We start from the raw sequence: 12,643 nt of genomic DNA on the forward strand, positions 1-12,643 counted from the left end.
AAGACAGAGAAAGATGTTTGGTATTTCTGTGATTATTTATTAGCTTTAAGTTTAATGATCTGATTTTAATAAAATGATGTTTGCCCTGTTTGTATGTGAAGTACAGCTACATTATCATGGCATGTGGGACTGATACGGATTCTGTCTGTATTGCTCTCATGGGTCAATCTGTCTGGCAGTTAATAAGCTGAGGAGCCATCCTACTGTCACAAAATGTCATAACACTTATTTAACCTCTGGTATTACTCCAACCCTAAGCTCTAGTAAAACACATTCTTGTGCGAGATGCTGCTATGATGGATTATTTATGTGTTCTTTGTGCTGTTATTTAGTTTATTGCTTATATCGGTATGTTTTCCTTTGTGTTGCAGGCTGCTACCCCTGTCCTGGGCCCAACCTAAACCCCATAGCTCTGGGAAGCCGGTGGTTGGCCTATGCTGAGAACAAGGTAGTACAAACACCCAGTATTTTAAACCACTCCAGATGCACCTAAATACTTTTTCTTGTTTTAAAGAAAGACAACAACTATATTTAATTTTTTATATTATTTTATTTGTAGTACATTTTGTTGTGCTCCTTCCAGATTTTTTTAAACAAAAGAACATGCTCTTGTGAACCCCTAACACCTAATAGTCAGCCTAAGTGTTCAGGCCTTCCTTAAGACTTCCTTAAGATTTGTTGCTTTGCTTAACCCTAAATCAAACTACAGTCATCTTATGAATGTTTTTATTTCTTACGAATTGCACATATCATTATAAAGACAGTGCGTGTCATATCGATAGGAGCTAACAATATAATGTGACATATTATTATTAAGTAGACCCTTGATTCACCATCATTTATGTAATGGGTGCGGTTTGTTTGCCTTAGAGAGGCCACTTGCTGCCTAATAATGGACAGATGGGACAGTGTGTCTGGGCAAAGGTAATGAGTTTCTGACCAATGGCAGCTGAAGTGTTGTATAGGTCAGGGACATGCGTTGTAGAATGGGGCTGAAGAACTGTTTGTTGTCCTAATGGCATCCTCCTCCTCCTCTTACTCACCGTGCCCGCCTGCAGACGTCCTGGCGCGGGCTGTGACAGGCCTCTGTGGGTTAATGAGTGCTGGGGAGCTGAAAGGTTCTGGATGATAATGTGACTCTGTTTTGTCTCTGTGTGTGTGTAGCTGATCCGGTGTCATCAGTCCCGTGGTGGGGCCTGTGGAGATAATGCCCAGTCCTACACTGCCACTGTCATCAGTGCTGCTAAAGTGAGTATGTGCTGCTTACCGCTGCCACGACAAGTCACAGTCTTCAACACACGGCACAGTGGCATCAAAAAGTATTTGCACACCTAAGCCACAAATAAATGTCAGTTAGATAGAATAAGCACACTTTTATAGTAATGAATTTTACACACACACACACACACAAAAATGTATTACTTTCAGGTTATCTAACATTAATGGATTATTTAGGGTAAAAAGTAGTAAGTTTTCGAGAAAAAGCATTATTTATTTGCAGATGCCCCATGGTTTGATATTTTGTATCTAATACAGTGAAATCCATATATTTTGAGTGGCATTATTGTCCAAATATGAGATACTTCTGAGATACTTCTTGTCCTTATGAGCATTATTACTTTTGTTTATAAGATTAAAACCAGCCATTCTTTTGTAAAATCTGACATTTATAACTGTTGGTGCACAGTTGGCATGTTGGGCTTAGAATCCCCACTGCGTTTAAAAATCATTCAACATGGTGATGAAATGATGTTCATTACTCTGGCCAAACTTTGTCATGTTTTTTATTTAAAACTGTAGAGCTTCAAGGACATTCAGGATGGTCACCCTTTTATTTTTAAGATATGATTGGCCCAGTGATCCTTGCATCTTGAAAGCTGTGTCACATTAATTTATGATAAGCCTCTTTCCATGGCAATGAATCAAACCATACAGATTAAACCTTTTAAGTGTTAGCTGGCTCTTGCAATTGTGTTTTTTCTTTGCACTTATTTGTGTATTTTCAGTCATGCTTTCTTTCCTGTTTGCTCTGCTCTAAATGAAGCTCATAATGTGTGCTGTTCCACTCACTTTATTCACCATATAGCATCCCAGAACAGCCTTGGCATAGTCCTCAGTGATTAAGAGACCCACTAGAGTTCATTTAGTGGTGCCAGAACCTTGGTGCTTAACCTTTCATATAGTTCCAGTCTCCTCTCCTGGTTGCTTAATTGATTTATTAAGCCCACATCTGTATTCCCCGGCCGCCGTCCTGATCACCGCCTAATGAGTGCTAACGGCTTACGTGAGAGAAGTGCCATTAGCCTTAATGGCGGTATACATCAAAAAGAGCATAGTAAAGGTTAGCGGAGAGGAAAACAAGGTTAAAAAAGCCTTGATACGCAGACAGGCCGTCTGCAGACGGGGCTGTGATTTATAACCATCTCCTCTGCTCTGACACACGGTCCCTGTGCTGAGTGGCTCTGAGTGCGGCCGTCTGGGGGCCAGGGGGCCATCTCCCATCAATCCTGTAACACAATCACAAAAAAGGAGGGGGAGGGCACCTTTTGCAAAATTGAATTCCTGCAAGGCACAGATTGTGTAAATGAGTGCGATGTGACCAAAAGAGAGATGTCATTGTGCCAGCCACAAGCCTGCATGAGCAGGGTGCCCCAGGGCTCTGTTTTCAGACCTCTGCTGTTGTGAACTGTGTTTGGGGTAAGTGGATAGCACAGCTTAAGTAGGGTCTCCTCTAGTTCTCACTTAATGGAGTGAGCGTTGCTATATGTGTGTGTCTGTCTGCCAAGGCCCTGGAGAGCTTAATCAGGCATTCAGGCCAAGCGGCAGCATCAATACCTCGTGGCGCCTGTGTTTGTTGGGCCCTTTGGAGAATGCTCTGACAAGCCCACTAACTGACTGTGTGTAAATTGCTTTGCCCCATCAATTATTAAGAGAAGCGTTTGCCTCCTAATTGATCAACACTAATGTGTTTTCTAATCACTGCAGTTAGAGTTTTTAGTGCTAATCCAAATGGTCCCCATTGATCAGGGTCGGCGAGGGGAGGGGGTGGCCGACTGGTGGCAGACATTGCACCAACGGCCGTGCCAGAAATCGGACATCTCTTCTCGGCTCTCTTTTCAGAGTAAACATCGACACTCACTTGCACAAACACTAACCGTTAGCCTACACGGCTAACTCACACACCTGTCTGTTGACATTGCCTCAAACAACACTGGATGCAAACATGTTTTTTTAGGTCATTGCTCAACAAAATCTCTGGATGTGGGAACATTGTTTGTGGTATTGATTTGAGTGTCGCAATAGTACTTGTGTTTAGCTGGCACAAATGTTGCTGAATGAAATGTTTTTCTTTTAACCCTTTGCATGAATTATTGAATAATAAACAATAGGTTTCATTTTACTTTAAAACATCTAAATCTAATTTTTTTTTTCAAAATGATGATATTAAAGATCCATCCATGCGATAAATGTTAGTAGAAGATATTCCAGAGATGCTGAGAACACGACACCTTGAACAGCATTTTGAGTTTCATTCTGTACATCATTATCATAAATCACTACAGCTTTTTGATTTTTTAAAATCTTTTTAAAGTTGTGTCTCTGTCTTCCTGTCAGACGTTGAAGACGGGCCTGACCATGGTGGGGAAAGTCGTGACCCAGCTCGCTGGTACACTGCCATCAGGGGCACCCGACGAAGAGGCCACTGCCCATAGCGGTACCCGCCGCAGCCCTCACCAGCCTGGTGTGGTCACCATCATAGACACACACACTGTGGGAGAAGGACAGGTACGAAAAGCTCATTTATACATCATAATCTGTACGTTTTTTTCCAGAGATGGAGGCTTGTGAACGATGGGATTTCTAGCACACAACAGTATCAAAACGGTGTGTCTGTTTATGGTACTTTCTTCACCCATCTGACCTTGATTCGAAAGAACCCGGATTCATTCCCCTTTTCTCTGAGATAAATAATCCATTAATCCCTTTCATAACTCATTCAGTATTAGTACTTCCTGTGGCCCAAGGGGTTTGTCATCACCTTGTCATAAGAGCACATGCTTCACCGTTTGTTCACAGACTCTGTGCCAGGCCGCAGTCTCCTGATCTCATGATTTAGCCACTTCCTGTGACTGTTTCCCCCTTGGCTGGCACAGCCGAAGCCTTTTAGCATGAGATCACAGGCAGGTCATCGCAGAAGCATTATGGAAAAGGTCTAGTCCTTTTTTTTTGTTTTTTGTTTTTTTCCCCCACCAAGGCCTGAATGTGTTAAAAGAGGACATGTAGGTGTGTGACACATGATCACTTTAATAGAGCACTCAGTTTAAAGGCTAACTTTAATATTTGCAGTTTTTCTGTTCAAGGATTTTTACTTGGAGAGAGGTTAAGTTGGAACAGGTTTCGTTATCCTGTTGATTCTGACCCATGTAAATAGATCCTCCCATTTAGTGGGCTGTTAAAAATGTGATGGTTAAACCCTCGATTCCCCAGAGAGTCTACCGTGACCCGGTCGACACGTTGCTCTCATTTAGAGGTGTGATTTATTCTGCTTATTTATAAACCTATACCACTCTGATTTGCCAGAGTCAACACTTTCTAAGAGAGGTTTCCTGTGTTTATATCGCCATCCGCTCCAAAGCCAACCTCACAAGAAGCTGCACTCCTCCCAAAGCGGACTAGTCATGCTTTCGATGTTCACACAAAACATCTTTATGGAATTTACTGTCAGTGCCATTCTCCCGTTACTCCAGCAGTGGTCTTTGCATTTTCTCTTGTGTTTTTTTCCCCCCATCCACCCCACTCCCAGTCTCGGGGGACATGCCCAACCCCCTCATCATCATCATCCTCTGTATTTACTGCAAGAAGTTTATTTGCTCTGCACACTAATACTTTTTCGAAGCAATAGTATATTCCTGTACAGAACAACATTGTCTGTTTTTGCCCCTAGTAAAAGCGATCTGGTTTGTGTCACAGGGGCATTTTTTGCAGTCTGAAATAAATGTCTGGGTTTTAGAGCAAGGCTGTTTTCTGTTTGGACTGGATCCTATTAAAAGCTGCCTTGCTCCTTAATGCAACACTCCGCTAGATTTATCACTCTTCTCTCCGGCTGTCTCATGTCTGGGTTTAGTTATAATCTCTTTCATGAGCAAACTTAACAGAGAATAGCCCCTTATGAGCAACACACTCTCCTCTTTCTTTCTTTTTTGCTTTCAACTTTGATAGGCTATTTGAAAAATATTGGAATTTATTTTGAATTTTAATATTTACACTCATTTTGGAGTAATACTTGATATTTTAAATGCAATAATAGTTTTACTACTTTTTGTTTTGTTTTGATTTTCATATTAAGTAAATAAAGAAAAGTTAACATTATTTTGTTTTAAGTTTTATTTGTACTTTTTTTAACTTGTTTTGTTTTTGTTTTTAATTGATTTAATATTTGTTTTATTGAGTAAATGAAGAAAAAGGAACTCTCTTTTTGTTACTTTTGTGCTTTTATAAGTTTTTTTATTGATCTTTATTTTTTATTACTCTTTATCCCTTCATCCCTATTTTCTTTTCTTTTCCCCTTTCCTTTCCTGTAGTAATGTACATGAGGGGATGAATTACAGATTCACATTACTTTTTTTTTTTTTTTAACTGGGAGCTATTCATCTCTTTTGGGTATCAAAATGTGAAGAGATGCTATAGAGTTTCTTCCTGCTGTGTTTGTTTTAACTCTTTCAACATGCCACTTTTTCTTCCTGTCTGATACAGAACTGTTGCAATGTGGGCTTTGGCAGAATATGCACATTGATCACAGTGGTCATGTGGGTTAGTCTTTATTTCTTTGAAGCCGTATTCATAAAACACACCAACATATTTGCGGACATCTTATAAAAATGTCTTTTTGAATTCCGTAATGAAACTATTTTGCCGAACATGTGTCATTTAGAGCTAAAATCTTTCAATGTGGATTAAAGTAGACACAAGGATAATTGTTAAGCACCCGCAAGAGGGCAACATGTTTAAAGCTGAATGACATGATGGGGAATGGATGATGATCATACAACAACAACAAAAAAGAACACATGGAAACCTTTTCAGCCCATTTTTTGCTCCATACAATGGAACACAACTTGGAATACACTTTGTTTTAAACAAAATGCCAAAACACATCTTTGTTAAACTGATTAAATCTTATGTAACTGTGAAGATCAGATTGCACAGGCCACTGTAGAGCCAATGACCAGCTATGTGTCTAAAACACTGAGACGTGACGTAAACAAGAAGTCAGCCTTTATTTATGTAGCTCCATCAACGTACTGTAGCTTTATTGTATGTTTTTGGGTGTATATGTTTCAGGTTCTTGTTAGTGAGGATTCTGATGGAGAAGGAGTGATTGCGCATTTTCCAGCACATGATAAGCCTATATCCTGCATGGCATTTAATCCGAGTGGTAAGTGAACACCTCATTGTGATGCCTCACTGAGTCCTACCAAAGCACAAAACTCTAGGCACCTGGTCGGCAGGCGTTTACATGGTCTCAAAGGGGACGCGTTGTGGATATCCCTGCTTTTTTGTTTGATATGCAGTGCAGATTTATTCTGTTCACAATGCAAAGTTATCTTCCTAGTCCACCCAGGCCATTTATATAAACCAAACTGCAATGATATTGACCTGCTCTGATAACCAACACTGTACTGCACTGGTATGTGGAGATAAGCCAATCATAAAAGAGTGCATTTTCATATAGATGTCTTAAAGGTACAGTAGCAACCTGTTTAAGTGGTAGTTAAGATTCTGTCATCTTTTACTTTTCTTTATGTCTTTCCAAACCTGTAGCCTATATTTCTTGCTTTTGTGGAACACAACTAGAAGTATTAAATGGTGATGTTGACTTCTCTTTTCCATATAGTCTTTCAAAGTTAAATTTAAAATTTAACAGAATTGTTATTTTTGGTTGAGATATTCCTTTAATGCTAAGGGTGAAAAATGGACCTTTGACTGTTTTTAATGCAGGAAAGTTTGTCTAAGATTAAAAGGGGACTTCAGGGGAAAAAGGAATGATACAAAAGTGTGAAATTTCAAATTCCATTTGAAAAGGAGATGGCGGTGTCAGTCATGTCACCTTTATACATGTAACCTCATCTTGTTCCCTAAGCGTTACTGTCTGCTTGGCTCTTAAGATCTGTTGTACTGAAAAGCAGCCATTGTGTATCTTCTGGTGAATCTGCCCCCAGGCACATCGGTCATTGTCATTTCTCCCTCATTTTCTTCTCTATCCGTCCTTCTTTTTCTTTCCTCTTGTCTCTCCTTAACACGTAGTGGAATATTTAGTACTCATTGATCTTGTTCATGTCTGTCTCTCTTGAAGTGTATTGAGGTCAACAAAGCCCTCGGTCTCTTTCAGATGAAATACCCCAAGCACTGAACAGGTACAGTTTCAAACCTTAAAGATGAGAAGAGCTGTGCTTTTCAGAAGGCGTAGGACGGGCTCATAATTCTTAGCACATTTAGTCAGCCACTTCACAACATGCTTTACTCATCATAAGGGCCACTATTAATTAATGCTGGATTTTGCACATTGATTTTTATTTATATTCAGGATTATTTAATTTAATTTTTTTTTTTTTTAGGATACTCTCCTGCTTGAGCACCATGACTTGATGCCACTAGGTCATGGCTCCTAGTGGCATCAAGAGTAAAACCATGGCAGCATTGTCCTCAACCTGCCCTTGAATGAGGATCTTGGCTCATTTTAATAGGCAGTTATCTGATCACTTTTCAATTTGACATATAGTAATGTTTGTTTCTCCGGATATCCAGTCCAGTCACAATGGCTCATTGTAAGGTGTGTGTCGCAGATTGAGAGTCCTTCTAATAAGAAGGTGCTGAAAGCTAATGATAGCCATTGCCCTAAGTGAAATCCTTCACATATCTGACCTTACTAAGGAACACTATGGGAGACTCCATTGAGGATGAGTCATTGTGTACATAAGTATACACCTCCAGGTGCGGATGATTTTTGCATAGGGTTACTAAAAGATTGTAAGGAAATGGTGCATATCTTAGTAGATCAAAACAATCCTGATGGATGTTCTGTATCAACCGCACAATATTGAACTGATGCCAAGCCATGCCACAAAACTCGTGCCTGTGAGCCGTGATTGAGCTTGGGTGCAGTAATATTATAAAGAGGATTTATGCAAAGAGTAGTTTAGAACAAGTAAATATAAATATGATTAATTTATGGTTGATTAATTAATTAAAATATTTTATTTATTATTATAAATAAAATATTGTGGAAATTGACATTGATCTACTTTTTGTTTCATTTTAATTAAATTAATTTTTTATTTAAAATAGATTTTATTCTAATTACAGCACTGTACTGTTATTGTCAATGTCTTATTTGTATCAAATTATTTCTGTTTCTATTTTAAGAGAAACATTTGAGAATTTTTTTTATTCAATACATGAACTATAAGTCAGAAAATTGCCTATTATGTATAAAGTCATTGTCTATTAAGAGTAATTGCTGAAGTTAAGTTATTATCTATTGACACTAACAGCCTTGTTTGCTTTTAGTATTTATTTCTGTATTAATTTTACTATTAATTATTTCTTTCTTAGTTTGGAAGCCCCGTATTCTTGCCTTTTAATTTTACTGCATTATTGAACCATTGGATTCTATAGATTTGCGTATAAAATGAGGGAATAAAATGCGGTGAATTACACCCTTCTAATTAGATTGTCCTGACCTCGCTTTGGACAGAACATGTTTGTCTCTAGGTGGTGCTATTGGTTAACCTTTAGACCTCAGAGTAGCAAGCCACCTTTTCCTCATTAGCATGTGTGGAGCAGGAGGTGGAGGTGAAGTCAGTGTCCCATCACTATGGTCAACTGCACTGGAACTTTCAGCCCAGTGGTCTTTCTATCTTTATGAGTCAGTTAGAGAAAAGTGCTATGGATCACAGAGCAAAGCAAACATACAGTCCACAATCAAGGCCTGCTTAGGGACATTACTTCTACAAATATTTGTGCAAATGTGTGTTTTTCTTAGATCAACAAAGAATTGAAGGTCTCAAAAAAAAAAAATGTGACTACATAACCATCCTATCAAACTGAAATGCTGCAGAGAGAATTATGTGAGGGGCTCAACGATAATGATGGTGTAAAGTCATGTGTGAGAGACACATTTCCAGTATTATCAAAAAATTGTGATGATGATAAGCAATCATCGTAGGCCATTATTTTTTTTTTCAGCAAAGGGTTTTTTATTTTTTTTTTATTTATTAAATATTTTTTTTGACACATACAATGTTGGTAAACATATATTCATGTTATATGTCATTATTTATTTTTTTATATGTACACTACCACTCAAAAGTTTGCAGTTGGTGTTTTTGAAAAGACACTTATGCTCATCAAGGCTGCATTTATTTGATCAAAAATACAGTAAAAACAGCAAGACTGTGAAATATTATTTCTATTTTAATATATTTTAAGTGTCTTAAGTGTCACATGATCATTCAGAAATCATTCTAATATGCTGATTTGTTGCTCAAGAAGCATTTCTTATCAATGTTGAAAACAGTTGTATTACTTTTTTTCCCTTCTTTTTTGTAAACCGTGATGATGATTTTTTTGTCTAAGGACTCTTTGATGAATAGAAAGTTCAAAAGAACCGCTTTTATTTGAAATCTTGTGTAACATTATTAAATGTTTTTACTGTCACTTTCAATCAATTCAATGGCTTAATAGGAGTGATAAATACAAATCCAGCCAGGCTAACTGAAAAAGACTTATTGTTAAATCCTGACCTGTGTTTGAGAATCATAGCTTTTGGTTCGGTCTATCTCATGTGAAGGGTTGGTGTAATGTTTTGGTTACTCGTTCACTGAAGATTATTGTCCCAGTCTAGGGAGGCCCCAGCTCTGGTCCCCTGAGTGCTGAGCCCCCAGTGTGGCCCTTTGTCAGGCGTCCTCTGCCCTCATGAGGAGTGTGCTCTGGGGCGGCTTGTTTTAGATAACAGTGGGGTGCTGTAAACTTCAAACAGTTTGACCATCACCTGTCAGCTTTATTCAGAAATAATGGGATGTGTCTGTTATCACCTCATTTGCTCGGGCATAAATCGAAAGGGCTATAATAATTGTTTTGAGTTATGAAATTGTTTGGCACCAGCAAGGCTGGAAGAAATCCCCGTAGTCCCCTATATAGAGAAGAGCCTCCAGATATGCTGACTAACAATATCAGGCTAAACTTTCCCTGAGACCGGTGTTCACATTCATGCCGTAATTTACATTCCTGACATCATTAACACATGATCAAAAACAGCTCTTGTAAGATTTGCAAGAAATGCCTTCTCGGCACTGTGAAGAAACATGAACGGCAGCTTTAAGTGAGAAGTTTAGCCTCGTCCATCTAGCCTGACTTGTCCAAAATTAACAGTGTTGAAGCCACAGTGGAAAGTGTCACTCCGGCCACAGGGCCGACCGCAGCTTCATCCGGACGGTTTTGATTTCAGAGAGGGAAAAGGCCAACTTGAAAAGAAACAATGTGGTGACTTGACATTGAAAAAACAAAAGCACTTATGTAAGAAATCCAACTCAACAGTGTGTGTTGGACGAAAAACAGAAGGGCGAGGGTAGAAAATGGCAGCCAGTCGGGTAGCTGGCGCTTGTGCTGTGGTGTTGGAGCTTCTATTCATAGGCACATAATTAAAGGATGCTGCTCCGAACAGCGGCGTGCAGGACTCACTTTAGCCAGAGTATCTGTTTTTCACTCCTTGTCCTCTGCTGATCTTTCCTCTCCCCTTTGAGGATGTTTCTGCAAAGTTGAAATGGCGCTAAACTGGTCTTAATCGATAGCAGAGTGAGCGATTGGTGTAAGGGTACGGTCGCGTGCAGTGCGAGGGTGGACAGGTCTCACGGCCCACGAGACACTGTAATTCCACTCGATCACGGAACTGATAAGCATCAAGGAATCTGCTCTTGCGAGACAGCTTAGTTTAGCTCAGTTCATTCTGGCAAGTGTTTGCTTGCGGGTTCTTAAGGGGAAGGGTGAGCTGAAGTGCCTGTTTGTCTGTTGCGGATGTGGCCTTTCTTGCACCCACTCATATGAGTCACAACACTGAGTGTTTTAGATTTTAGATTCATGTTGTTTAGAAAACAAAATGTATAGAAAAGCAAAGTTTGATTTATATATATAAAAAAAGGAAATAAAAAAAATATATATTATAAATGACCAAAGTTACACTTATAATGTGGTCCAAATATATATATATATATATGTGTATATTTTATAAGGTTATGGCGTAAAAAAACATTCATTCATTCTTTAATGATGACAGGGACATCATATGCAGTTCTCAGTTTGAGTTTGTAATAAGCCATGTCTTCATGCAGAAGTAGCAATTAAGGATGGATCTGAAGTCCTCTGCTTCATTGAAAAAGCTTGTTTGTTGGGTTTAGAAACTATCATTTGGCAATATTCACACACAAATTTGTCTCTGTGTGTGTTTTAATGGGGCTGTGACCATGTATCACATTCCATTTTGCGCCGTGCCTGTGCACAGTGGGACAGTCAGAAGGGATTAAAGGCCCAGGCTGAGATGTCGCCTTTTAATGCACATTGCAAGCGAAGAGCGGAACATTAGTGGAATTTGCCTGAAGCATGAGCTCTATTTTATAATGGCATTATGAAATCTGATGATGTTTTTTCAATGTTCTTTTTTTTTGCTAATCTTTCAAATACTTTTTCCCCCAGATATAGAAATTCTGCACAATACCTGTTGAAATCCCTGATCACTCCTCTTTTTGCTGTAGATCTTTATTTTATTTTATTTTATTTTTTATAAACTAAAATGAAGAGTTTACATTTTTAATAGAGGCTTTGAGCAAGGATGACCTTGTAGAACAAGCACGTTAACCAACAGATTTGTCCTTAAATTACTACAAATGACTGTGTACATTTTTTTTTTATATTAATTTAATAAAAAAAAAAAAAAAAGGTCAAGCTACAGTGTTGAAAATTCCAATTCCAGACATATTAACTGTCAAACAAACAAGCTAAAAGTTGTCTCTTGGCTATTTTTTAATGATGTTTCCAAAAGGTGGTAAAAGCAGTGTCTTGTGAAGTCTGTACCTCAGTTTGTAGTTGTAAAACCTTAGTCAGATGCTTTGGTTTCAAGGCTGCAATGGAAACATCCTCTCTGATCCCCCTTTCATTCCTCTTGACCTGAGAAGAGTTACTTCTCTTCTTCACCTCTAGTTTGTTTTTGTAGGAAGGATTGCCTGTGTGGACCACGTTTTTGCTGACAGCTTTATGCTGTTACGCTCTGAGGCTTTTTAGCAGTTGTATTAGTTTGATTGGCCGATTGGCTTTAGTCTCCAAAAGTTCCACCAGATTCCCAAGAAACATCCGACTTTAGTTTTCCAAACACCTCAGCTGCAATGAATGATCCATTGTCCTGAGAAAATCTTAAGGGCATTGCCCCCAAATTAAGGGCATTAACGTTGAAGCGCGGCATGAAGAATTGTAGAATTGTATTTGCTGTGGTAAATGTTTCAGAGGATTAATTAGCTCACAGAACCTTTTAAAATAAAAGAGAGCGCTGAAATGGAAAGAGATTATAGCGACTGTCTGTTTCCTGAGAAAGGAT

The 12,643-nt window shown here is 38.8% G+C and overlaps 1 protein-coding gene across 1 annotated transcript in view; it reads left to right on the plus strand.

The window, feature by feature from the left end:
- LOC107562951 (breast carcinoma-amplified sequence 3-like) overlaps positions 1-12,643 on the plus strand; it is a 93,819-nt gene that overhangs the window by 23,085 nt on the left and 58,091 nt on the right. The window contains exons 8-11 of the mRNA XM_016247711.1: positions 372-448; positions 1,165-1,248; positions 3,616-3,786; positions 6,343-6,436. Coding sequence (XP_016103197.1) covers positions 372-448; positions 1,165-1,248; positions 3,616-3,786; positions 6,343-6,436 — 426 coding nt within the window. The remainder of the gene's footprint in view (positions 1-371; positions 449-1,164; positions 1,249-3,615; positions 3,787-6,342; positions 6,437-12,643) is intronic.

The sequence above is a fragment of the Sinocyclocheilus grahami genome, unplaced genomic scaffold (assembly GCF_001515645.1).
Source record: "Sinocyclocheilus grahami isolate Dianchi unplaced genomic scaffold, SAMN03320097.WGS_v1.1 scaffold851.1, whole genome shotgun sequence".
Taxonomy (NCBI): domain Eukaryota; kingdom Metazoa; phylum Chordata; class Actinopteri; order Cypriniformes; family Cyprinidae; genus Sinocyclocheilus; species Sinocyclocheilus grahami.